Here is a 26,144-nt window from a genome sequence, read left to right on the forward strand (position 1 = left end):
AGAACAAGGTGTTGGATGTTGTGGCACCTTTGCCTAATGATGGCATTTGTGCAGATTGTTCTCAGTCACGTAGGTTTAGTCTCAAAACACCCACGTCTACTCCCTGTGTAGACAGAGGTGAGGTGTAGCTGTGGATGAGAGATCTGAATGAATTGTATCCACTTCACATGTTAGCTTTAAAAGCTGTAGGGTCATGTTAGAAGTTTGGTTCCCGCCAAATGAGCAGTTTTAGAGCTCTGCATGTCAGATTTTTATGGGTCTTGGAAAAATGCTCCTCAGTTCAGTTTTCTGCTGGGAATGTGTTTCTAAGGCCCGTTAGGTATTGGGCATCTTCAGGTTTCTGTGGCACATGGGTCTTTAGGCCCATAGGCCCCATTTCTGCATCAGGAGGGCTGAGTCCAGATGTGCTGGTTTAATATTTTATGAGTGGCCTCCACTGAAATACCTGTTCTCCCGAGAGAGGTGTCCCTACCCCCCTGCCTCTCTGTTTCTGGTGAGTGAGCTGAAAACTGCCTCCTGCATTTCTCATTCACATGGGATTCTTTCAGGACAGAGCTTTAGATAGGTCTTGAATTGTGTTTTTGCCTTTTGTTATAATCTTGTGTCTTTGGTAGTGACAGTCAGGGAAGTGATTGCTCTACCCTCGTCACTTGCTGTCCACAGCCACAGGCTTGGCAGGGCCCCGGGATCACAGCCTTAGGTGGTTCAGCCACTGTGACTATCTGGACAGGCATCCCCTTCTTCCGTTCCTGTTCCATGTGCCCCCTCTCGATGCTGTCTGCTCACTTAAAGGGAGGTCTTCTCCGATGGTGGGTGTAGCTGGTGGAGACCCTGGGGAGACCTTCCCCTCAGATCACAGGGGGTGACTGGTACTACCTGCTATGGTTGGGCCTCCTCACTAGTCCTGCTCTCCTTCTTCCCATGCTAAGGGCGGCCTGTAAGAAGCCAGGATGGTGGCAGGCAGAGAGGCCCCAGTCCAGAGGGCCATGGAAAGTGGAGTCATGGAGCACAGTGCCTGCAGAGCTGCTGTTTCACCCTCCCTTTGAAGTCAAGGGCTCATCCCGTATTGCTCTTCAGTGCCAGAAAGCAAAGGGACGCCCATACAAGTTCTTGAGTGTTTTGTGCAGATTTATTGAACACAACTCAGGTATCCTTAAGGAAGCTCTGCAGCTTCCTCCTGGACCAGTATTTTCATGAAAATCCAGTAATCCTGCGCTCAGAGGAGCAGGGTAGCCAGTCATGTGATTTGGCAGGGGAAAGGGATATGGTTAAACCACATTTAGCAGGCAGATTACATTTTAAGTCACTTTGCCATGACTCCCCCTCTCTTTTTGGGGGCTGAGCATCCTTTTAACCATATTCCCCATCCCTTATCGTCCTTTATCCCTTCAAAGCACCAAATGATATATAGCTACAGTAAGCAAAAATCTGTTGAAATGTTTTTAAAAGTACATGCTACTGAACAATAGGGCTATAAGGAAAATATAGATATGGGAATGTATGTATGTAAATGAGTCAGTGAATTTGATTTTTTTTATTTGTACAAATTTATGGGGTACATGAGAAATTCTGTTACATGTATATAATGCATGTGATCAGGTCAGGGTTAGGGTGTCTGTCACACGAGCACAGTACATTTTTGCTAAGTATAGTCATCCTACTCCACTATCTAATATTGAATTTATTCCTTCTATCTTACTATATGTTTATACCCTTTAGTCCACTTCTCTTCATCCACCTCCCTCCCCACACTCACCCTCCCAGTCTGTGTCTTTTCACTCTCTACCTCCATGTGTTTAAATTAGTTAGCTCCTGAATATAGGTGAGAACATGGGATATTTGCCTTTGTGTGCCTGGTGTATTTCACTTAAGATAATGACTTCCAGTTCCATCCAAGTTGCTGCAACTGACATGATTTCATTCTTTTTGACTGAAGAGCACTCCTTTGTGTATATATACCACATTTTTTTTATCCATTCATCCCTTGATGGACACTGAGGTTGATTTCATATCTCTGCTTTTGTGAATAGTGCCACAATAAACATGCGAATGCAGGCATCCCTTTGATGTATTGATTTTTTTTTCTTTGGGTAGATATCCTGTGGTGGGATTGCTGGATCAAATGATAATTCTTAGTTTTTTGAGAAATTTGCATACTGGTTTCTATAGTGGCTTTCCTAGTTTACATTCCCACCAACAGTGGGAGTTCTCTCTTCTCTGCATCCTCACTAGGATCTGTTATTTTTTTTGTCTTTGTAACAATAGCCATAGTAACTAGGGTAAGATGATATATCTCATTGTGGTTTTGATTTGTATTTCTCTGATGATTAGTGATGTTGAGTATTTTTTTCATACACCTGTTTACTGTGTATCTTCTTTTGATAATTGTCTATTCATGTCCTTTGCCTAATTTTTAATAGGATTTTTTTTTCCTGTTAAGTACCTTATGTACTCTGGATATTAGTCCTCTGTCAGATGAATAGTTTGCAGATATTTTTTCCCATTTGGCAGGTTTTCTCTTTGCCCGGTTGATCATTTCTTTTGCTGTGCAGAAGCTTTTAGTTAGTTAAGTCTCATTTGTCTGTTTTTGTGTTTGTTACCTGTGCTTTTGAGGTCTTAGTCATAAATTATTTGCCTAGATCAATGTCCATAAGAGTTTTCCCTAGGTTTTCTTGTAGTATTCTTATAGTTTCAGGTCTTGAGTTGAAGTCTTGAGTCCATTTTGAGTTGATTTTTGTGTGTGGTGAGAGATAGGGGTCCAGTCTCACTCTTCTGCATGTGGCAGGCCAATTCTCTGAGCACCGTTTATTGAAGGGGATTTCCTCTCCCCAGTGTAAGTTCTCATTTTGTCAGAGATCAACCAGCTGTGAATATGTGACTTTATCTGATTTTGATTTTAATATATAACTTTTTAAAATCTGGGGAAAAAAGAAATACATGATACCCTGGGTAATAATACCAGAGCTGCTGTCATAGTTCAGCAGGTCCGTTCTGTGTCCTTAGTGTCTTCATCCCTTCTGGAGGCCACTGTCCTTGGCCCTCTCTGGAAAGGCCTTTATTGGTTTCTAACAAATGATGTAGAGGAAGTGTTAAGGCTGGCCTAGCTAACACGACTATAAATCCTCTGTGCTCTAAAACTGCTCATCATTGAAATAATGGAAAACAATCTTCTATAGCAGCCTGGACTCATCTCTCTCCATACCCAGCTTGGATCCCAGAATTCAGTCAGAGAGCAACCCAAAGTTCATGATGCTTGCAGTGGTTTCTGGAAACAGATCTGTGAGTACCAAGAAAAGAGGATAAAGATTCATCCCATCCACCAGTCATTCCCACGCACCTCTGCCCGCCATCCCCTGTATCCAGGACAACCCCCTTCTGACACCAAAATGCATTTCACCATTGGCTGCTGTCAGTAGATGATATCTGCTCAGCATTTGGGACAAGTTCCAGACATAACTTCCTCTTAGTGAATGATCTGACAGGAGAAGGAATTGAGCTTAATTTATGCCACCTAATAACTTCAGTGCAGCTACTTGGGAAGTTAGCCCTCCAGAGTTTCCCCCAAACTTTTCTCCAGTGAATTACAATGCCGTATGTTCTCATTGCTACCAGCGCTGCTCCCAAAATCTATCTGCTGTTTAATAGTTTTTACCTTTCAAAAATACAAGCTGGCTGGGTGCGGATTTTTGAAAACATTCCTCCTGCCTTGGCCTCTCAAAGTGCTGGGATTAGAGGGTGCCTTCTCATCCCAGCAATCCCAGCACTTGGAGGTCGAGCCGGGAGGAATGCTTGAAGCCAGGAGTGTGAGACCAGCCTAGGCAACACAGTGAGACCTTGTCTCTACAAAAATAAAATATAAGAAAATAGCTAAGTGTGGTGATGTGTGCTTGTAGTCACAGCTACTGGGGAGGCTGAGGCAGGAGGACCTCTTGAGCCCAGAAGGTTGAGGCTGCAGTGAGCTAGGATCGCACCACAGCACTCCAGCCTGGTGACAGAGCAAGACCCTGTCTCAAAAAAAAAAGAAAAAGAAATCTAAGCCAAGTGTCAAGATGTGTCTAACAGGTACACAGAACCTGGGCAGAGAAATAAGGTGTTTTGGGCTGGTAGGGGGAATATCAGGGTAGCTACTGTGATAGAGGGTAAAGGGAATATCAGGTAGCTACTCTCTGGGCGGTAGAGGGAATATCAGGGTAGCTACTATGGGTGTCACTCCCTGTTCCTTCTTCCAGAGGCCTGGGGCTCTCACATCCACCAAGTTGGCTGCTCACTAGCTGGCGGAAGGCAAGCTAAGCAAACATGGAGAAGGGGGGCCAGATGCAGCCTTTGCCTTCCACCCCAGTCCGTCTTTGACTAATGAGGGGTTAAGCTGAGCCAGGAGCCAAGTTAATTCCAGTGGTAATCCATTTCCTGCTGCTTTTATTCAGCCAGCACCATTCATCAGAAGGAGAGGAGAGCCCCTGGGACCCTCTGAATCATCCCAGTATCTTGAAGAAAGGGAAGGGAACGGGCAGCAGGGGTCCACCCACCCCTTATTATAGATGCTGAAAGAACAGAAATATGTCAGGACTTGGTGACAGAAATGTCTACAGACACATCCTGATGCCATCCTGCTGGTGCCCCTACCCTAAGCCCTGACTGGCAGCAGGTTCTCCCTCACCAGGTAGGCTTTGCTACGAAAAGATGATTTTGCTTGTTAGATGGAGGATGCATATTGAGGCCATCCACGCCTCTGCTGCAAAATCCTTTAGGAGAAAGACAACTGGTATCCAATATCTTCGAGTAATGAACTTATCAGTAAATATAACACATGAGCTCATTAATCTTAACTTTGCTTTTGGACCAAGTGGGAGCTTGGCTTCTCAGGAGACAAAAATTTCATCTCTGTTCTTTTCCTTAAACCCAATCCCAATTTAGAGTCAAACATATTGCCCTGCTCTCCCTGGGAAGCAGTTAATAATGTGTTTTCTCACACAATGGATGGCCCAAGCTCAGCTGGGTCACTCCCAGCCCCCCAGGCTGTGTACATGTCCTCTGCACACAGCCTGGGCTCCAGGCTTCCTAGTAGGGTGTGAGCACCGGCTACATCCTTGAGGCTGGTTGGTCCCCAGCCATTGAGGACACCACACACTCTCCTTCCTTCAGGCTGAGGAATATAGGTGAAGTTAATCTTAGAAGTTAAGGCTATTGAATATTAATCTTAAATCTTAAGGCTGTTGAAACTGTTGTTCATCCTGGCCACTTCTTCCTTGCTTGGGCGCTTGCTGCTCTTCTAAAAGCACAGCCTCTCCATCTCTGAAAAGAAGTTGATGTGAGGAAGGATGAGTCAGTTTGCAAGGGCTGTTCTTTATGGCCTGGATGAGGGCTTAAAAGAAAGAAGTCTGAAAAGAGATGCCGTTGGCTTGGAAAACAAGTGAGGAGAGTGTTTGCCTGGGCAGGCTGCTGTGGGATGCGTGCTGCAGACAGCGGGAGCAGGTTTAGGAATGGATCTGGACTCACCCAGAAGCTTGCTCCTGTGAACCTGATCTAGGCTCACGGGGCCTAGAGGTGTGGTGAGTTAATGCCGATGGGATAAGAAGGTGGTGAGGAGCCAGCCAGCACTGGCAGGTGTCTTCCTAGCCCTGATCTTGTTCTCCCCAGTGTTCCTGAAAGAGACAGCCAGCAGACCCTGGGGACCTCAGAGGTCTGTGCTCCACATGCATATCAGCCGCTCTAGAAATTGCCTGGGAAGCGGGAGGGAGTGAGTGACACCCTGGTGCTGCTGTGCACCCTGTGTTCTCTGAGCCTGGCTCCTGGCTTCCTGCAGCCCTCGCCTCCTTGTTCCCGGCCCAGAGTGACGTTACCTGTACCAGCTCCCTGCTTGGTAGGCCTCTTGACCTTTTCTCACTGGTCTTTTTCTCTTATTTACCAGACCAATGTCTCCTTCGGATTTCTCTGCTTCAAAAAGAGCCTTGCAGCATCCTGCACTTCTGGGAGGGAAGGACAGTTGGGAGGCCCTGAGTGTGGGGATCTCAACCTTGCCCACCTACCTGGTGAAGTTAGAAGTATCAGGTTCTGGCCAGGCACGGTGGCTCACGCCTGTAATCCCAGCACTTTGGGAGGCCGAGGCAGGCAGATCACGAGGTCAGGAGATCAAGACCATCCTGGCTAACACGGTGAAACCCGGTCTCTACTAAAAATACAAAAAATTAGCCGGGCATGGTGGCGGGCGCCTATAGTCCCAGCTACTCAGGAGACTGAGGCAGGAGAATGGCGTGAACCTGGGTGACGGAACTTGCAGTGAGCCGAGATCGCGCCACTGCACTCCAGCCTGGGTGACAGAGCGAGATTCCATCTCAAAAAAAAAAAAAAAAGAAGTGTCAGGTTCCTTGGAGATGGCGATTCGAGCCCAGCATTGCTGTCCTTTCCTCTGTTTCTATCTAATACCTTTTCTAGCACTAGAAATAATCCACTTTCCTTTGAGAGCCCCCACTCATTTGTGGATTGTGGTTTGATCACTCCCACCATCCTCTCTAGCCCCGGCTGTACAGGAGGTGGAATGTCATTTAAGACATAATCATTTCTCCTGCCTCCTAGAAATGGTGGGCATCCTGTGGTAGAAATCACAGTTTTCCTGAGCCAAGCAAAGTGCTGAGCTGACAGCCTGTGCTCTTCCGCCTGCGTGGTGCTGGCGGGGGTGCAGAGCCCACTCATTTCCAAGGAGAGGGCTGTGTCTCACTGCAGCCATCACCTTAGGGTTCTGCCCTTCAAGGGTCCAGGCAGGGGCAGCCTCTGAGCAGCCACAGCTTGTGAGTTCGGAGGGCATCAGACGGGCTTGAGCAGCTGTGGAATGCGAAGTGCTGACCCTCTTGCTACAGGGTGTGGGTGTTGGAGTGAGCTCTCTGCTGCATCAGGAACCCCTGCAGTGACTGTTGTCCACCCACTGGGATGCCCTTCCATCCTCTGGACAAAGGCAATAGTGAGGCTCTGGGCACTTGGAGGCCACCCTAATACTCTGTTTCCTCTGCTTCTCCCACTGCTGCAGGTTATGTGTTCTGTATGTTACATCGCCTTCCCGAGCAGCACGACTGCACATTCGACCATATGGGCCGCGGCCGGGAGGAAGCCATCATGAAAATGGTGAAGCTGGACCGGAAAGTGGGGCGCTCCTGCCAGCGCATCGGGGAGGGGTGCTCCTGAAGGCCAGGCATGGCCACCACATGACGCTGTTCTTAGTTCACTAATGTTAGCCTTATTTAGGACAAAGTCAGCCAGACACCTTGTACTGGGCACGCGTCAGACTGCAGCCAGTCCGTTTCCTTTCTTTAGCCAGCCATCCTGGTACTGTAGTTTAGGGGTTGATGGTGGTTGAAATTGATTTCTGGCTGGTTACTAAGGTGCCTGCTAGCCATTGTATAAAATTAAAACATGAAGAATATTTTTTTTTGAGCATGGCTAGTGGATTTAAAACAACACATACCTGTCACTGCTGGAGTCAAACTTATAAAAAGCCTTAAGTGGAAAGTGTTCCAGACGGAGACTCTGAGTTAATAGAGGAGTAGAAGCTGGTGTTAAAGTTCCCACGACGCACATGGCTTTGCCAGAAACTCTTAATGTTCGGCCTTTCACCTCTTCACTTATCCTTAGTCCCAGTAGCCAGGATACCTGATGGCCACGTGTGCCTTGGCCACAGGAGGCTGCTGAGATTGGCCACATGGCTGGGCTGGGTGGTGGCCTCACTCTCCCACAGAGCTGGAAATGGGGGGTGGGGGACAGATTCTTATGGAAATTTTTTTACCTGACTTGCTATGAAAAAACTCATCACACAAGAAGAGAAACAGTAACCTCACGTTGAAAATTAGCTCCACTCAAGACTAGTCCATGAACGAGACCCGCCTTTTCTACACAGGATCCAAGGTCACGAGAAGCAGCCAGAGTGCCCTGTCCCCGCCAGCTCTGGTCTGCCATTCGCCAGTGCAGGGATCTGGCACGGACCAGATGTGGCGAATGGCAGCACAGCGCAGTGGCCGGGTCTGCACACTGGCCTCTGCAGCCAGATTTCTATATTGGGAGTTTTTTAAAAAGACATTTCATAGCCAACAAGAATCAGTAGAAGTGCTGGGAGCAGCTAGGGAAGCTGCCGCCCACGGGCTCTGCCCCTTCCAGCTGGAGCCGCCCGTGCCTCCAGGGGCCAAGAGGATGATGCCGTGGCCTCCATTCTCGTTTCTATGCAGCCCCATAGTCCAAGGACACCCAGTCCACATCTACCACATAGCAAGTTTAGTAAGGGAAGGCAGCATACGTCCCAGGGACAGTGGGTTTGGATTTGTTTAGAACAGCGGTTTGTGGCTGTGGCCCAGCTCCGAGAGTGGTATTTGCTCTGGTGGGTGAGGGCCTGAGGGTGCATTTCTTCACCTGTGCCCCCTCATGTTCACAGAGGAGTTCAGCAGCTGCAGCTGCTCAGGCCAGGTGGGGAAGGGTGGGGGTGGGCCTCATTGCCCTATGTTAGGAAATCACTATCAGTCAGGTGGGGCTGGGGCTGGGGCTGGGGCTGGGGCTGGGTGGACAGGATCAGGATTCTCTTGAAAGCCCAGGCAGGGTGAGCGGTCCCAGTGGTTCTAGGTCTGCATCTGATCCAGGTGGGTGAGGGCAGGAGGCCCCTGCAGAGGCAGTGTGGATCTGCCCACACATAGGCTACTGGAATAGTTTAACCCAGCAACTTTCCTTTTATAAAACAACAAATGGTTCAACTCTGTCTGCAAATTAACAGCTGAACACCTGCAACTGCAAATATTTTTTTGATCCGACGTACTGAAATAGGAAGTCATGCTCTTCCCACCCTCCACCCACCAGAGTGGAACCCGCTGCAAAATCCCCAGCCTTAATTCTTGCTTCAGGACCCAGACCGGTGTCTTGCTCTAGGGCAGCCCAGGGCAGAGGGGCCAGGTCTGCCCAGCGTTTACCACTGCTGTCAAGCCACAGCCCTTGGCCACCATATGGGCCATCCTCAGTGAGGCAGCCCTGCCTAGGCCTCCGCCAAGCTCTGGTCCCGAAGAGGCTGTGCGCTCCCTTCCCGGCCCTCCCCAGGCCCTGCCCACTGCCTGCTGCGTGGAGGCAGCCGTGGGAAGGAGCCCTGGGGAGCCGGCCCAGGGGAGCGAAGCCCATGTTCGCTTCCTGACTTAGAGCTGGGGGGGTGGGGGGTGGGGCTTGTTCTCCTGCAGTATCTGTTCTGTGAAGTTTGTTAAATGTAAGGAAAGCTTAAATTCTTGTATCTTTAAAAGAGAAAATCTTATTTAACCCTTTTGTGTTCTAGATTTACTTACACACATAGCCTAGAGCTCAGTTTTAGTTTTAACATTGTGAAAATATTAAAAGAATCTTGTAACTTTATTCTTTTTTCTCCTGCTGAAAAAAAAAATTAAACCAATCGTATGAAAGTTTCGCTTCCTTGTTTCACCCATTCTCCTAAGTGCCCCCTGGGTTGCTGGGAAAACTGACCCATCTCCCTGGCCAGGGCTGGAAAGAGATGGGGGCCTTGTGTGCAGAGTCCATCTGCAGTACTTGGGGGCACTCGTCTGGTTAGTGTCCAGGCTAAACAGCCACTTCCTTGCTTTTTGTTGGGGGCCTCTGCCCTGGGCAGCTGTGGGGCTGGCCTTGGGGTAAAGGTGGGTCTGCAGGGCCAAGCCTGTGCCAGCAGCCAGGAGGTTACACACTGGGGGAGATGAGAAAATGGGCCCCAGGCGTGAGTGGAGCGGGTGCTGAGTCTTGAGGGAAGGCAGCATGCCCTGGACCTGAACCCCACCCTAGGAACGGCCTCCAGGATGGATGACGAAGGCTCCCGAAGGCTGGCTTGGAGGGAGGTGTGTGCTGTGGCACTCTTTAGTGTATAGGATGAACTTACTACATTTTTAAATGTTTAAAAAGCATTTGGTAGGATGGGCGCAGTGGGTCACGCCTGTAATCCCAGCACTTTGGGAGACAGAGGTGGGCGGATCACGAGGTCAGGAGATCAAGACCATGGTGAAACCCTGTCTCTACTAGAAATACAAAAAGTTAGCCGGTGTGGTGACAGGCGCCTGCAGTCCCAGCTACTCGGGAGGCTGAGGCCAGACAATGGCGTGAACCCGGGAGGCAGAGCTTGCAGTGAGCGGAGATCACACCACTGTACTCCAGCCTGGGGCGACAGAGCGAGACTCCCTCTGAAAAAAGAAAGAGAAAAAAATTTGGCAGGGCAGGGGCGAGGCCCAGGGGTGGGAACTGTCCCCACTACTTTTAGGACAGAGATACTGACCACATAGTTGTCATGAAAGTACCCGGTGGTGGTGAACAAGCATGTGGGCAAAGGGCAAGAGAGGGCCTTGGTGGCCTGGGGGTGAGGCAGGCCTGCAGGGAGCAGTGGGCCGTGCTCTGCCCACTGGTCTGCAGGAACTGGGTCTGCGTCAGCTCCCTCCTGATTGCTTCACAGAGGATTTTATGCCAACAAAAATCCACAGCAAGAAGAGGGGATGGTGGGAAGACAAGGAGAAACTTTCCTGCTGGGTGGTGTGAGAAACAGGAAACCATGGGTGGGAGGGGGCCGTGGTCTTCAAGGGAACCATCAGCAGCATATTCAGGGAGCTGTGAGCAGCCCCTCTAGCCCCAAGAAGGGGGTCTCCAGGAGAGAGGGCCCCAGATGGGCACGACAGCAACACAAACACCCAAGAGAAGCCTGCAGGAGTCTCAAAAACCGGCTTCCTCTGCAGCCATTCTCACAACTACGTGTGGGAAGGCTCCAGGGAGGGGAGGGAGGAGTGATTGGAGAAAGACATGGAGCCTTGGGACCCGGGGTGGACTCTGGGGAAACCCAGCACACCTCTAGGCCTGCGAGGTGGCCCCAGGCCTTGTGAGCACTGGGTCCTGTCAGAGGGCTTGGAGAAGGTCTAAGAATCAGAGACAGATACAGATAATTAAACAAATAATAACAGTGTATTAATGCCTACCAGAAATACGCAGGAAGAGAAGCCGCAGACCCTGCATGACGCAGCTGTGAATAATATTTACATACAAATAATGTGAACACAAATACTAGTGAATATTGCTCTGGTAAATATGTATGCTGGATCTCAGTAGGAGACTGGGAGAGGGAAAGAATGTGCCTGTGTATTGGTGGCAGAGGGTAAGAGAGCCAAGTTCTTGTTCTTAGCAGGAAATCAAGAAAGGATGTCCAAAGCTGAAAACTCGAGAGTAGTATGTTGTTTAGAAATATGGAGGTAAAAGAGGAAGAAAAAGCTTAAAGTTCAAATTGGTTTTCTTTGGGATAGGAGATAGGAATACAGTAGGCCTTATATTTATGACTACAGTTAAACGTGTAACATTGATTGAAAAATTGAAACACTAATAAGGGAATGATGGAAGCCCTTCCTGGGAATTGAGGGGCAAAGTCTTCAGAAACCCGCCTCACTGTTCTCGGAAAGTGGGTTTCAGGGAGTTCAGGTCTCTGAGATGCAACATAGAGTGTTGGTTCTGATCAGAGCTGCTGTGGAAGATGCAGGCAGCTGGCACATCACAGCACAGCACATGCTTAAAACCCCCGAAGGCTGAGGGCGGTGGCTCGAGCTTATAATCCCAGCACTTTGGGAGGCCAAGGTGGGAGGATCCCTTGAGTCCAGGAGTTCAAGACCAGGCAACGTGGTGAGACCTCATCTGTACGAAAAAATACGTATTTTTTCCTTTTCAAACCCTGCATGTGGCATGTGATGCAAAAAAAATTTTTTAAATCACTGTGGGGAGGGGGTGGTGGTACACGCCTGATAGTCCCAGCTACTCGGGAGGTGGAGGTGGGAGGATCGCTTGAGCCCAGGAGTTGGAGGCTGCAGTGAGCTAGGATTGCGCCACTGCACTCCAGCGTGGGCAACAGCCTGAGAGCCCATATATATATATATGTATATTTGTTCTTTTTTTGATTTAAAAACCCTGGGAAAGGTGGCTCTGGCAACACCAAGCTTATTTGTTACCAAGAAACCTTTTCTTAATCAGCACACCTTGGGAAAAGTTACCCTGGTTCATTGAGCACCTACTGTGTGCCAAACACCCGAACAACTCTCCCTCGATCCTATGTGATTCCACTTGGAGGCACCTAGAGCGGTCAGATTCACTCCCTTCATCAGGTCAGCCGGAAGCTCCTGTCTCCGGGCTTCTGTGGTATGACGTCCAGCAACCCAGATGTCTGGCTGGGCAGATGCATGGAACGTCACCTTTCCCTTGGCTTAAGTGCTGTGCCCAAATTCACACAGAAACAGAAGAGTGTTTCCTGCCTGTCACTGGAGAGTCTGGGATGGAAAAAGTGCCTGGAGCAGGAGGGTGGGCGACACCGAGTACGTGCTGGGCCCAGGCCTGGCCCTCCCACTGCACACCCTCTGGGGCATCGCACAGGGTTAGGTGATCGAATTGTTGGCAAATGAGAGCCCCCCAGACCCGGGACCTAATAAAAGGCCTTTTGAGTTTTTGACCTGGAAGGACCCCACACCTAGGGCTCCCCTCCTGGCCACCTCTTCCAGGCAGCCCCACCAATCCTTGCAGTGAGGAGTGTAGCTGAAGGGGCCTGGGGGACACATCACAGGGTTTGATGGGAGAACTCGCTGACAGGGAGTGTCTCTGGAGTCCTCAGGCCCACGCCCACCAAGCACCAGGAGGAGCTGAAGAGGAGGGAGTCCCAAACTAGGAGGAGAGGGATCCGCTCTGTGTGACAAGGTGCCCAAGTTTGGGGGTGGGGTGGGGACCAAGACATAGACCCCGAGGTAAAGCTCTGGGTCTGCACTGTGGGAGCCCCATTAGGGGCATCTTCCAGCCCACAGCCCACTGGCTAGGGTGACCTTCATTCAACACCTGCTATATGCCAGGCTGCGTCCCAGGCACTGGGGATATGGTGGTGACCTAAACTACAGCCTACAGCCAGAGAGCACAAAATAAGGGCAGTGCAAAGAATATTGGGGGGGGTGACAGGCATACACAGTACGCAGCAGGAAGGGAGCAGGGAGAGAAGCATAGGTCTGAGGGCCTTTCTCTGTGATGGGCGTGGAGGGCCCTGCCTGCCGCCTGGGGGTTCAGTCAGGCTGCCACTGTGCCAGGAACAGCCTGCAGGGAGCGAGGGAGGACGCAGACCAGAGGACCGGCTGGCTGGTCCGAGAGACCAGCGGGAAGGTTCAGTGCCCCAAGGTGGCAGGGAGGTGGCGAGAAGAGCCGGATCCTGGACTGATTTTTGAGGGTGGAGATAGCAGGAGTCACTGACAGGCTGGGTGTGGGTGAGAGAAGAGAGAAACTGTAGGCAATTTCTAGTTTGGAGTGTGAGCCACTGGAAAGACAGATATGCCATTAATGAATGATGGGCAGGCGTGTGAAGGGGGTGGGATGAGAGGAGACTGCTGAGGTGTGGACAAGACACCCAGCTAGAAGTGTGTGTGTGTGAGAGAGAGAGTGTGTGTGTGTGTGTGTGTGTGTGTGTGGCGGGGCCGGGGGTTGGGGGTGGTGCCTGGATACACAGTTCCAGGGCTCAGTGGAGAGGTCCTGGCTGGAGATGGGCATTTTTTCCCCAATAATTTTTATGGTAGTAAAACATACAGAACATGGAGTTTGCCATCTGAACCATCTTTAAGTGTACAGTTTAGTATTATTCAGTCTCATTGTGTGGTGCAACCATCGCCCGTGTCCATCTCCAGAACCGGAAGGGGAATCACATAGTACTCGTCTGTCTGTGTCTGGCTGATTTCACCCGACACAATGTCCTCCGGGCTCATCCACGTGGTAGATGTGTCCGTGTCCGTCTTAAGGCGGACGCTCCTGCCCCGTATGATGGAACACACGTGCTTGCCCGGCCCTCTGTCAGTGGGCACTGGGACTGCTTCCGTATGGTGGTTACTGTGAATGAGGCTGCTGTGGATGTCGGTGCACAAATGAGATACAGAGTTTCGAGTGACCTGCATACGGCTAGTATTTAAAGCCACAAGCTGGGCCAAGGACACCAAAGAAGGGAGTGTAAATGTAGAAGAGATGGATGGAGGCTGTGCCTGGGGACGCCATCCAGGGAGCTGGAAGAACCTGCAGAGGAGACCGAGAAGGAGCTGCCAGCAAAGCAGGAAGAGACAGAAAGACGGAAGTCCCAGAAGCCAGGCGGGGAAAGGAGCACTTTGAGGAGCAGGGAGTGGCCACTTTCATGAGCTGCTGCCCAGGTCCCAACCGTCCCGGCGCTGGGGACCGATTCCTGGGGAGGGAGACTGGGAAGGCCGCCCAGCTGGACCTCTTCTTTAAGCAGTTTTGCTACAATGGAAGCAAACGGGCAGGAGAGTGGATGTGGGGGCGAGGGAGTTTATTTTTGAATAAGGAGAAGTCGCTGCATGTTTTGATGCTGTTGGAATGATCCCGTAGCGAGGGGGAAATTTGGGATCGATGCCATGATGGGGCATAGAGCGCAGGGTGGCAGGTGTGGGCACAGGGCCAGCAAGCGGGAGTGGGATCCTTCTGCTCTGTGTTCTCAAGGACATACGGAGCAGGGTCGCAAGGAGTGAGTGAGGTTGGGTGAGGGGGTAGCAACAGTTTGGTGGGGCACTGGCGTGGATTTACCGGGAGACAAAGCCTTAGCTTGAGGCCCCTCACTCGCGATTGGGCCTCGGCAATGTGTTTGTATGCTCCCAAGATTTTATAAAATTTGCAGAAGTGAGATACTTGAACTGCAGTTGGTTAAAACTGTTCCCTCCTTCCATTCTAACTTCCCTTCCTTCATACTTCCTCTTCTGTTGGGTGATGTTGAGGCCACATGGTACTTTTGGGATCTGGCTAAGGGTAAGCAGAGTTAGGGACACGATTCGTTTGAGGTTAGTGGGATACACTTGTGCGGTTCACAGTCACTTCTGCATTTAGTAGGTCATTGCCAGTCATCCTGGGGTAGGGCTGGCTTCAAGAACATGCTTCTTGTCCACTGCCTGACACCTGGTGTCATAACCAGAAGGAGCAAGGCCACGGTTGTATTGTGCTAGGAACGTGTCCTTCGGGACCTGGAACAGGGAGTACAGATTGTGGAGGAAAGATGAGGCTTGATATGTTGGAGCTGGAAGTCTGTGGAAAATTCTTCCCACCAGCAGGTGTGTGAACGTAAACCAGGAAGACTTGATTCTCATCAGTACCTGCTCGATACAGACGTTCGCTCTTGTCAGGAACACGCTCGACGATGCTGCACAGTCAGAAGCGCACCACACTCCTGTCAGAGCATTAAAGATGAGTTTAGGAACGCTGGGCGTGTTCTAGAATCTTACAGCTCAGACATGAAAGAAACTTGATAACAGTTCCCCCACACTTGACTACAGTTCTAAACATTTCCATGACTGTGCCAATAAGAGTTGTGAAGATGAAAGAGACTTTTCTAAAGTAGCAATAATTCAAAACAGAGATCAACCACACTCGAGGAAAGATTGAAGGACCTTTCTATTCCTACATGATACTACAAGATCATTATCACAGGAAGGGGTGATGAAAGAGGACACAGCCAGGCAATGTAGGAACAAAGTGTGACAGATGTGTCACCACCAGTGAGGGTGAACTGCAGACAGCTAGGGATTTGTCGACTTTAAAACGTGTAATTTGTTGTGAATTCTTTTCCCATTTTGTACCTAATTTGGGAGTCAGAATTTTTACTCTTTTTCTTAAAGGGGGGCTCCCAAACTGTATAACCTTCCGGCCCTGTGTAACCTGGGGGAGGCTCATAGCGCCACCCCCGCGGGGCACAGGTCTTCTGCTGTGTGCCAGGACCCTGACTGAGAGGCAGCGCAGTTGGGTCAGCTGACAAGACTGTCCTGGCTCAGGGGCAGGTGCTGATGTCTCTTCTGGTATAAGCTCCTTATCTTGTCCCGAGATGACACGTTGAGTGGCACTGGTCTGAGAGAGCGAATGAGAAATGTGGAGATGTTGTGATTGTTAAACGTTTTTCCCCTCAATTCTCTGGCGCTCCTCCTGTGGAAAAGCGGAGCTTCTCCCCTTGGACATGGGCAGGAGCGCATGTGGTGGAGGTGACCTTCCTGGCCATGAGGCCACATCTGAAAGTGGCTTGAGAAGGCCCACCTGGCGCTCTCAGGCGACATGAGCCTTGGGAACATGGGCTGACGCGCAAGAAGTCTGGCCATTCACGTGAGTAGGTTGGTGATAACCAAAGAGCGGAAAGTAAGTGACAGCGAGGATGTGGAGAGGCTGGGACGCTTGTGTGTAGCTGGCGGGAATGTGAAACGGTGCGGCCGCCGTGGTAGACCCTCTGCCGGCTTGTCAAAAAATCCAACAGGGAGTTACCACGGGACCCAGCAATGCCACTGCTCGGCACACACTCGAGAGAGCTGAGAGCGGGACGCACACACGCCCCCAGGTTGCAGGCAGCCCCGTTCAGGACAGTTCAAAGTAGAAACAACGCAAGTGTCCGTCACGGGGTGGAGGGATCCACAAAGCCTGGCGCAGTCCTGCAGTTCAGCCGTGAACGAAGGAAAGTGCTGACCGGAGCGGCAGCCCGGGAACCTCGGAAGCGTTGTGCCAAGGGAAAGGAGCCAGCCGCCAAGGCGAACGTGCGTTCAGCAGCAGGGTGGCCAGCGCCACAGGGACAGACAGCAGGTGGGCTGGCACCAGGAGCTGGCGGAAGAGAGGTTAAGAGCAACTGCCCAATGAGTGTGGGGTTCCCTTCTGGGGTGAGGAACGTGGTGATGAGAATGTTCTGGAAGTGGTGGTTGCGCAACACCGTGATGTGCCAAATGCTACCGAATTGTTCATTTTAAATGGTGAATTTTACGTTCTGTGAATTTCACCTCAATTAAAGAAAAAAAATATTGCTCCTTTGAAGCCTCCATGCTGAAGAGACCATGTGGCGAAACCAGACGGAGGCAGTGGTGCCCAGGTGCCCAGCCGTGCACCAGCCATACCCGTGGCCAGTGAGCAAGGCTCCAGATGACCCACCCCAACCTTTGGGCTGACCTGGTGGTGCCAAGTGGAGCAGATAGGAGCCGCCCCTGCCAAGCCCTGGCCAAACTACAGGTTCCTGAGCAAAACAAATGTTGTTTTAGGCCCCCAAGTCCTGCAGGGTGGCTCTGCGACGTCAAGAGGACCTGCAGGGAGCTCTTGGCCCCACGGTGGTCATGGGTTGAGAGTGGGCGCAGTCAGCCAGGTTCCAGAGGGTGTTGCTGGGCCTCCCAGGTGGCTGTGCCAGGTGAGGATGGGACTAGAGAGCTGTGTGGGGACCAGATCGGGGAGAAGGCCCTCCTGGGGGGCCTGCCATGAGCAGGGACAAAGTGTGTGACATCAGCAGTCCTGGTGGACTCAAGGCAGGAAGTGCAGGTAGGGCAATGGACGCCAGGAGGAGGGAGGGCTCTGGCACCTTCCATGAGGCCCTCAAAGGAAGACCTGCCTTTTCCAGGCTCCGCGGCTCCCTCTCCACTTGGTCAGCTCTGGCAGCAGGGAAGGGAGCCCCGGGCTTGGAGTCAGGATGCGGTTCTGGACCAGCTCAGCCTCTCCCAGGCTGGGAGAGCTCTAACGGGGCCCCCGGCCTCTCGTTCCCCAGCTGGGGAATGTGGAAGGTTCCACAATCTCAGACCCTTGCCTGGTGGCTCTCGGCCATGACTGCCTTTAGAATCACCTGCGTAGTTTTTAAAGATTTCCGTGTCCGGATCCCCCCCCAGACCAAGACCAAGTCAGTCTCTGGGGTGGCCGGTCAGGGGTGGGTTCTTACAAAGCTCTGCAGGCAATTCCAGGGTGCAGCCGGATCAAAGCCACACCCTAATGCAGCCTCGCAGCTGCCCTGCCGCACAAAGGCACGAAAGCCTGAATCTGGAACCTTGCGACACTCGTTCTCCAACTGGAGTGCCCCGGTGTGCAGATGGAGCGAGTCCTGGGTGGATTTTCTCAGAAATGGCTTCCCATTTTTTTCCCCTTAAATTTGCAGAGTCTATGGAAGCTGGACGATGGTGTGTGACGGAGGACATCGGGCTTGGCCCCACGTGGTGTCATTGTCTTCTGTGGGTGTTCGGTGCTTTTCATAGGCTCCTAGGCACCTCCGCCTCCAGTCAGGGCCCTGGGGCACACCTCTGGCCTCCAGCAGCTGTGAGGGGAAGCTCAGGTTTGCCAGGAGCAGCAGCCCCCTCCTTCTTATGTCCTTGTCTCTTAGTGATCTGCTGCCCCAGGAGGGCCGTGGTGACAGGGGGTCGTCAGGGCATCACCGGGAACGGCACAAATACGGCAGACGTCTTACCACATCTGTGCCTCGCTCCCACTGGCCCAGCTGTCAGGAGTGGCTGGGCTGCCACCTCCCTCTTGCGTTTCTGTCCCCCCAACCCCTGCAGGCTCCTGAGCTGCCCCTGCCCACCTCAGGGCATCTGACCTGTGCCCTTGGCCCTTGGTCACATCTGCAGTGTCATCGGTTGGGATGGGCGCTTGTGGTCCCATGGTAGGGCCTCCTGGCTCGGGCCTGTCGCCCTGTACCCAGCGCTGCTGCCTGTCAGGCTTCTCTGGGTATCTCCCCAACAGCTTCCGGAGGCCAGCAGGGTTCCCCAGGGCCCTGCCCACTCCCAAAGGACCAGGACTCTAGAGGTGACTCCAGATACTCTGAGGAGCCCACATTTCCAAAGGGGACCCAGATAAGACAGGAGAATCAGCCGGGAAGAATGCCCAGCAGTGGAGTGGACGGAGGCGCCTGACGGTGAAATGCAGTGTTAGGACTATGTTGTAATAAAAATGCAGGCAGAAAGGGCCACTGGTGTAGTCCCAGAGAATGTTATCATCAGAACGGCTGGCGTCTCTCTCTCTCTCTCTCTCTCTCTCACACACACACACACACACACACACACACACACACACACACTCACCACCTCCCCCAACGCCTGCCCCAGGCTCATTTAATCCTCACAGACCCAAAAGGTGTTACTGTTAGCTCTATTGGACAGATGAGAAAACCAAGGCTGCTGAGCAGGTGCAGGGAAGGAAGGAAGCCCTTGGCGTTCTTTGCCCTGGAGCAGGTGGGGCCTGCCCTGGCGGAGGTGCGGCCACTCTGAATTGCTCGTGGGTCCGAGGAGCACTGTGTCATCTGTCTGTTGCGTGCTGGGTTCGATATGGAAACGTCCAGTCCAGCCTGCCTGGGGTTTTGGGTCACCCTCTGTTTCTTGGCTTCCACCATTTCCTGAGCTGCTGGCACCTTCTTGTTTTCCATTCTGTTTTTGTTTTGTTTTGTTTTAAACAATTGGTCTTTTTGGTCATTGCTTATGATGGGGAGAAGGGGGTGTAACATGCTCATCTTACCTTTTGCACACATTCCATTTTAGTCAAGACTGTCAACTTGCCCTCCAAACTGGCAGTCTGCCACCTGGAATTCGAAGTTCAAGATCTTTAAAATTAAACTAGGTGAAACAAGTAGAATGTTCTGGAAGTTTTGAGGTCTCAGCTAGGTGAGGAGACAATGAAATGTGGAGCCGCTTCAGAAGAGTCTATCCTTCCACGTCCTGGGCCAGTGAATCCTGGTGTGGGAGACACAGGGTGGCTACGGGGCGCTAGGGGGAAATCCTGTCAATGGAAGAAATGCTAAGACTCTAGAGGTGGGCCAAGGGTGTCTTTAGAGTCTGTCGTCAGTCCCTACCAAAATGAAAGACCAGTGTGTTAGAAGGCTTGTAAACATCAGAAAAGGAAAATGGGGTCCCAGAGCCCACACAGGAGCTCACAGTGAGCCTTAGGGACTGTCCCAAATGTGGGCGACGCCAAAAACCACGTGAGGACCCACCAGAGCCGGATGCTGCCCGTGGGCCTGGCAGCCCTCAGCCTCCTCTTGCTCGAGCCGGCCCTGCCTTGGGCTGCACTGCCAGCTGCGGGGACAGCCTCGGAGCCCTCAGCCTCCTTTGCTGTCCCCTATCGCCTCCCCAGGCTCCAGCTGCTTGGCTGCCCAGGGCTCAACCTACGACCAGCCCCTCTGCCTGGTCCCCTCCTCTAGGCTGTTGGTTCTAAACACCGGAGATGCCGGTGACCCCCAACCCCTCCCGCTAGCTGGGACCTCACCCATCCCCGGACTCAGGGTCCTCGCTGCTGACTGTGCATCTAGTCCAGCTGTCCTCAGCAGCACTGGGTGGGTTGTCGGAATCAGAACCAAGAGGGGCACTTAAGAATGTGACCCCTGGGTCCACAGCAGTCTGAATCAGCACCTGTCGGGGCAGGTGGTGAACACATGTCACTTGGTCAAGTTCTCACCCACCACAGAGTTTGAGAACTACTGTTCTAGTCATCGAATAAAACAGAAACACATTACACCCTGAGGCAAACCAAAATTATCAGGTCATCCTGACTCGTTCTGGAGTCCAAATAATAAAATCTTCATGAGTCCTACAAACTGGGACTCCCAGTGTTAACATGGTTTTACTCTGCTGATGTCTGAAGACGAGGCGTGATCCTCTGGCTTGGGATAATGTGAGGAAGTTGCTGTTTTTCCATCACAAACAGACTACTGTGAACTTTAATTTGTGTCATTTTCTTTAGCTGCTTGTTGGGGTCTGTGTTTGGGGTTTCTAAGTCAGGCTCCCTGGCCTCCTCACTCTCTGGTAAACCCAGCATGTCCAAAACCGACCACCTCCAAGCGGCTCCTTCGCAGCCTTGCAAGTCTGGAAAGGGCAGTCCCATCTGGGGGTCAGCCTTGCCTCTGCTTCTTCTCTCAGGCTGTGCGTGCAGCAGTCCTGCGGGGGCCCCCGCACAGCAGAGCCCTCCACCTCCCCTGCTCACAGCCCACTGCCGCCATGCTCCATCCTCCCCACCCCCGCCGGCCCCAGTGCACTCTCCAGGCAGTGGCCGGTGAGCCTGTCCCAGGGTGAAACCGATTAGGGCCTCCTCTGCTCGGAACTTCCCACTGGTTCCCACCTCAGAGACAAGCCTGACATTCCACAAGGATCCATGAGGCCTCCTCAACCCTCAACCCTGGCCCGCCACCCCTGCCCCTCCTCCCCCACACCAGCCAGGAGGCATCGAGCCTTCTTCCCCTGGCCCCCGTCCTGGAAGTCTCTCCCAGAGGGCCACGGCTCTTGTCCCCACCCCTCAGGGCTTTACTCAGGTGTCACCTTCTCTGGAAGCCTCCCTGGGCCACGGACTTCAGCCTGCACGCCCAGCCAGGCATCCTCTCCCTCTGCACGTGGGCTGAGCCACATTCACACTGACGCTGCTGTCTGCTCCCTGGAAGGTGAGGGAGGGCAGGAGGGGCAGCCTCCCTGCTCCATCCCCAGCACTTGGGAGGCCGGGTGTCTGTGACCTGGGGCCTGGGGGGTGGGGTGGCAGGACAAAGCCCAGTGCTCTCTGGATTGGGTTTTGTCTTGTTCAACACTCACGTCAGCCAGTTATTGGCAACAAGTTGTCAGTTCTGGAAGATCGAAGCTAGGAGGGTGTGCTCCCGGGAGGATGCCTGCATCATTTGGAAATGGAGCACCTGACTTGGAGCCCCAGTGCTCAGCCAAAGTCACCAGGTGGAAGTTAACCAAAAACATGGAGAGTCCCTAGTTTAGGTTCCAAGAAGAAATTTCACTGAGAGGAGCAGACCCCTGCCTGGTTTCCACGTGACAACAGCTCAGGAGGAGGCCAAGGGCCCGGGTGGCTGGGGTCCCTCGCGTTCAGGGCGTGGAGTCTCGGGCCCCGGGTGGCTGGGGTCCCTCGCGTTCAGGGCGTGGAGTCTCGGGCCAGGTGGCTGGGGTCCCTCGCGTTCAGGGCGTGGAGTCTCGGGCCCCACATGCACCAGCAGAGTTGCTGGAGACTCAGGCCCAGTTGTGAGGCCACAGACAGAGGAGAGGGCACTGGATCCCAGACGGCAGGGCCCACAGCGTTCACACACCCAGGACACAGGGTTGGGGCCAGGGAGAGCGGCAGCACCTGCAAGGGGCCGCCTCCTGGCTCACTGGTTCCCTTCCCCACGTCTCCACTGGGCAGCAAGACAAATGGGGGAAGTTGCTACCAAATACTCATGGGTTCGTCAGGCAGAAGCAGCAAGACATGAGGAAGAAAGCAGCTGGGGCTGAGCTCAGAGCAGGAGAAATGACAAGGGAAGGGGTCTGAGCTCAAGGTGGTATTTCCTAACCCCCTAAAAAGGCATCGAATAGGCCATGGGGCAGGGTGGAGAGGGCGCCACAGGGGGCGGAAGGGAGCTGGACGGCCCCTCCACCAGGACGGAAGGCCCTGCAGAGCTGGTGACAGTGCTGGCCTGAATCCACCCGCCCCGCCGCCCGGGAGCAAGCCCGCCTCTCGGTTGCCTGCTTTGCTCCAGGGCTGTCTGCCTCCCTCCACGAGGCAGAGGAAGCGAGCAGAGGCCTGGGCGGACACCCCTGAGTGCCTGGACCTGCAGAGAGGGCTGGATGGCAGTGCCACATGAGGGCACTGGGGCAGAAGGGCTGACCCCGGCCTGGGCCCCCTCCTTGTCCCTGGGTGCTGAGAGGGGTTGCTGCAGAGTGACGACTCAAACACAGCACAAATCACCACTTTATTTCTAAGAGAAAACCTGCATTCTCACACACACCGACTCGGGGGTTTCGAACACACATGGTTTGTACATCTGCCCACTTAGGTTGCTCTGCAAAATGAGGAAGCCGCATCGTGCGCACAAATAATACACATTCCACACAGCAGCACAGCCTTTGGGGCGTCTTTGGAGTTTTGGGTGAAGCTTCTGGGGTTGCAGAGCCATCCCCAACCCAGGCCTGGCCTGGTCCCTGCCCTTGCGTCAGCGTGGCCTGGGAGGCACACGCATCTTTACAGGCCCGGAAACCCAAAGGCTGGGAGGCTTTCGTTCTCTGGTGAATCCGAATTCGAGACAGGCTTCACAAAAGCAGCTTTGGGCCGAGCTCCAGGCCTAGCCCTGAGGACCGCTGGCCTCCTGGAGCCCCTCCAGAGGCTGCCCGGCCAGTCTCTCGCTTCTCCAGGCACTGGGGGTTGGGAAGGGGTGGGCTCAGGGACACAAGGACCAGGGGGAGTGTGGCGGAGGTTTCTCGCTGTTCTTCCGAGCCGGTGCAGCCTCTCTGAAGGTCACTGTGGAGGGCGCCCCAAGGCCTGAAGTGCCTTAGGGAGCGGTCACGCCCCACAGACCTGGAAGCTCTGCCCCAGTTTCCCCCAGCCTGGGTGGCTGGGCTGTGCTCCCCGAAGTCTTTACTGGCAGTGCCCTGCCCTGCTGATCCCAGAAGCAGCTGATTGAGGGGCCTGGGAAGACCCCATGGCCTCCAGCAGGTCTCAGAATGACTCCTGTAGTGGTTAGGACTAGGGCACTGGCCGTGCCCTCAGGCCCGGGTGGGAGATGTGGGCTGGGAGTAAACCCAGGAATTTAGGACTAGCAGCAGCCATCAGGGGCTGTGGTGCAGGAGCAGCCGCCAGGGCAGCACTGGGAGGCAAAGGCCCTGAGGGAGACCAGCTGGTGCCGTCCCCTCCCAATTCTGCTCAGATGGGCACCCTCGCCTTCCTGGGACATAAACCCCTGGGGCTCACGTGGTGGGGAGCAGACAATTTGGCAGCAGACGGATGGACTAATATCAACGTCTCCAGTGACGCAGGGCCCAGTCCCTGCCCTGAAGGCTGCTCAGCCCCTTCGGCCCACGTCCCGCCTCGCGATGCCTCCTGTGTGCCAGGGCCAGGGCCTCTGCTTCGGTGCCTTCCCCCTAGTGGGCGACTGTTTGCTGGCTTTCAAAGGTGGCACTTCTCAGCTGTCAGAGCTGCAGTGACAGCCTTGGGGAGGCTGAGGGGGCTGTCAAGCAGGGGACACTAGTGGGGACAGGTGTGTGGCCCCTGGCTGCGGGGCCTCCTCCATCCTCCCCACTCAGGGCTATAAATACTCATGATGCAAATGGTAAATGCTCCCAGACATTTATCATAAATTACAGGTGGATAATTGTGAGTCTTTAGGCCATGAGGCCTCTTGGGGAATATTTCCGTTCTTTAAAAAAAAGGAGACACCAAGCCAACGGGGCAGGACGGTCGTTCAGCCTGGCTTGTGACTGGAAGCTCGCTGGGTGCAGCAGACTGGCGTGGGAGAGGCCAGGGTGCTGGGTGAGTCGGAGGCTGGGCCAGGGAGCACCGTGACCAGTGGTGGTCACAGAGGAAGTGAAGGATGACGTGGGCCCGGGTCGGAAGCAGCCAGAGCCAGAGGAGGGGCACCTGGCCCCTTCTGCGAGGTTGGAGCATTATGCCAGGAACAGGTGTTCCCTGCACACTTTAAGTGAGTAAAGAGAACAGTGATTTTCAAACAAGGGTGTGTTGGGGAGGGTGTGGGGGGCTCTTCTGTGCACCTGTTCCCTGCCTCTGCTTGAGCCCAGCACAAAGTCCTAGCTGGAGGGCCGTGGAAGCCTGGGGCCGGCACTGTGCAAAGGCTGGGTAAGCATGCTGTCCCTCAGAGCGTCCTCAGTGGTGTAGCCAAGAGCCAGGAAGGGCATAGCCTCCTCCCTCCTCCCTGCTGGAAGCCAGAGACCTACCACAAAGACAGACCTGCTGCCTCCACCCGTTCTCTCTGCCTTGCCTCTGCAACTGGTCTTTCCTCCAAGCAAACCTTTTCTGCCTGCTTCACCATTCACTCTGCAAATGACCAGGCCTCCAGATCCCATCCAGCCGCAGGTGCGACTGGGTCCGTGTCCACGAGAGAGATGGGGCATTCCAGTTGTCCTGCATGTCCTTTAAACCTTTCCCTTCCCTCTCTTCCGGAAACTGAGCAAACACCAGGCACTGGGACAACTTCTAATTTAATATAATAATAATAAAAGCCACGGTGGCACAGAACCATGAACCACATTTTACATTCCTAACTGAACTCCTGCTGGGGCTGTTGTCAGGATAAACATGCAGAATCAATGGCTGCAGTTGCCAAAATAAATGGAGCATGCCCACCTCTCCGCGGCATCGCTGCAGACCTGCCCGGCCCGGCCCGCGCCCGACCTGGGCATCGCTCGGAGGAGCTGGTCACCACACAGAAGGCAAGATTAAAATAATAACACTGACAAGCAAGCTCTAATGAGGAAAAACTCCTGGAAGGAGGCAAATTTAATTTTCTTTTCCTCTTTTGACACCTTTCTTCCCTGTCCAAAGGGAGGTTCTTAATTGAAGTCTGTGAGGGGGACGCTCTGTCTCTTTATTACCAAGTGGCCTCAGTACACAGAACGCTCGCTTTTTATTGTAGATTATACCTTCCTTTTCCCCCTTGGCTCTGGAAAGGATAAGTGATTACAGTTTTGTTATCTTCTAAATTAAAAAGAAGGTGAAGTTGACTGGGCTGGAGCCGTCTGCACAGCAGTTTGACAACTGGGGCGACAGCATAACTACTGGGCAATTTTTTTGCACAATTCAAAAGCTTTTTTTTCTCTTTTTTGCCAAGGAATCAGTCTAACAAACACATCCTACCCTTGCTGAAAATAATTTCTTTTCTCAACTCTTCTAGGAATAAAGCACTTTTAATGTATTTGTCAGGAATCGACACTTCATTTAATAAGGTTTAAAAAGTGACAATTTAAAGAGCAATTGAGAAGAGTCCCACATCCATCATGGCTCGCGCTTCTAACTAAAATCAAAAGAATGAAAGCAGAAAAAGCACTGAGAAAATGGCAAAACGTGTGTCTGTGTGTGAGGGAGAGACGGGGGGCAGGGGGCTGTTCAGAGCTGCTTCAAGTCCAAAGTGCTTGAGCGGCTCCTGTGACACTGCCCTGCTGGGTGCTGGCTGCAGGGACACAGCTGCCACGCGGCACACGCCCTACCCGCCCAACACTCTCAGTCCACTCCCCAGTGACCCTCCCCAGAGCTGCTGGAAGGTGACTTTGAAGGCTTTTTCCCCCAAAAGCTCCAATGAAGTTGCCTTTCTACTCTCAAAAAAAAAAAAAAAATCATGATGAAAAGTGAAGGGTGGGGGTGCTGGCCACCTCCCATTTCTTTGCCTGGGTGGTGGTGATGACGACGCCCTTATGTCCTTTCCGTTGGTTACTGAGGACCATTGCCCTCATAGGCCCGGGCCACAGGCACCCACCCGTCAGCCTCACCTGCCACCCACCCCTCCTCATGTTGGTTTGTTGCCTCTGGGGCTGGCCTGGGCATGGGGGAGCCTGTCTCCCCGACCAGGGGCTTGGCCATGTCTCCTTCACAAGTCCCGCTTCCCACGGACTCAGCTTCTACTCTCTGCTGGGCTGAGGGCTCTGTGG

General features: G+C 53.0%; 1 protein-coding gene across 2 annotated transcripts in view; it reads left to right on the forward strand.

Annotated features, from left to right (window-relative positions):
• ZFAND3 (zinc finger AN1-type containing 3) overlaps positions 1–9,413 on the forward strand; it is a 339,860-nt gene extending 330,447 nt beyond the window's left edge. For both annotated transcript variants that reach the window (XM_007972738.3, XM_038005641.2), the window contains one exon: positions 7,022–9,413. In XM_007972738.3, coding sequence (XP_007970929.1) covers positions 7,022–7,176 — 155 coding nt within the window. In that variant the 3' untranslated portion in view covers positions 7,177–9,413. The remainder of the gene's footprint in view (positions 1–7,021) is intronic.
• The last annotated feature ends 16,731 nt before the right edge of the window (positions 9,414–26,144 follow it).

Source organism: Chlorocebus sabaeus, chromosome 17, assembly GCF_047675955.1.
Source record: "Chlorocebus sabaeus isolate Y175 chromosome 17, mChlSab1.0.hap1, whole genome shotgun sequence".
In the NCBI taxonomy this organism is placed as follows: domain Eukaryota; kingdom Metazoa; phylum Chordata; class Mammalia; order Primates; family Cercopithecidae; genus Chlorocebus; species Chlorocebus sabaeus.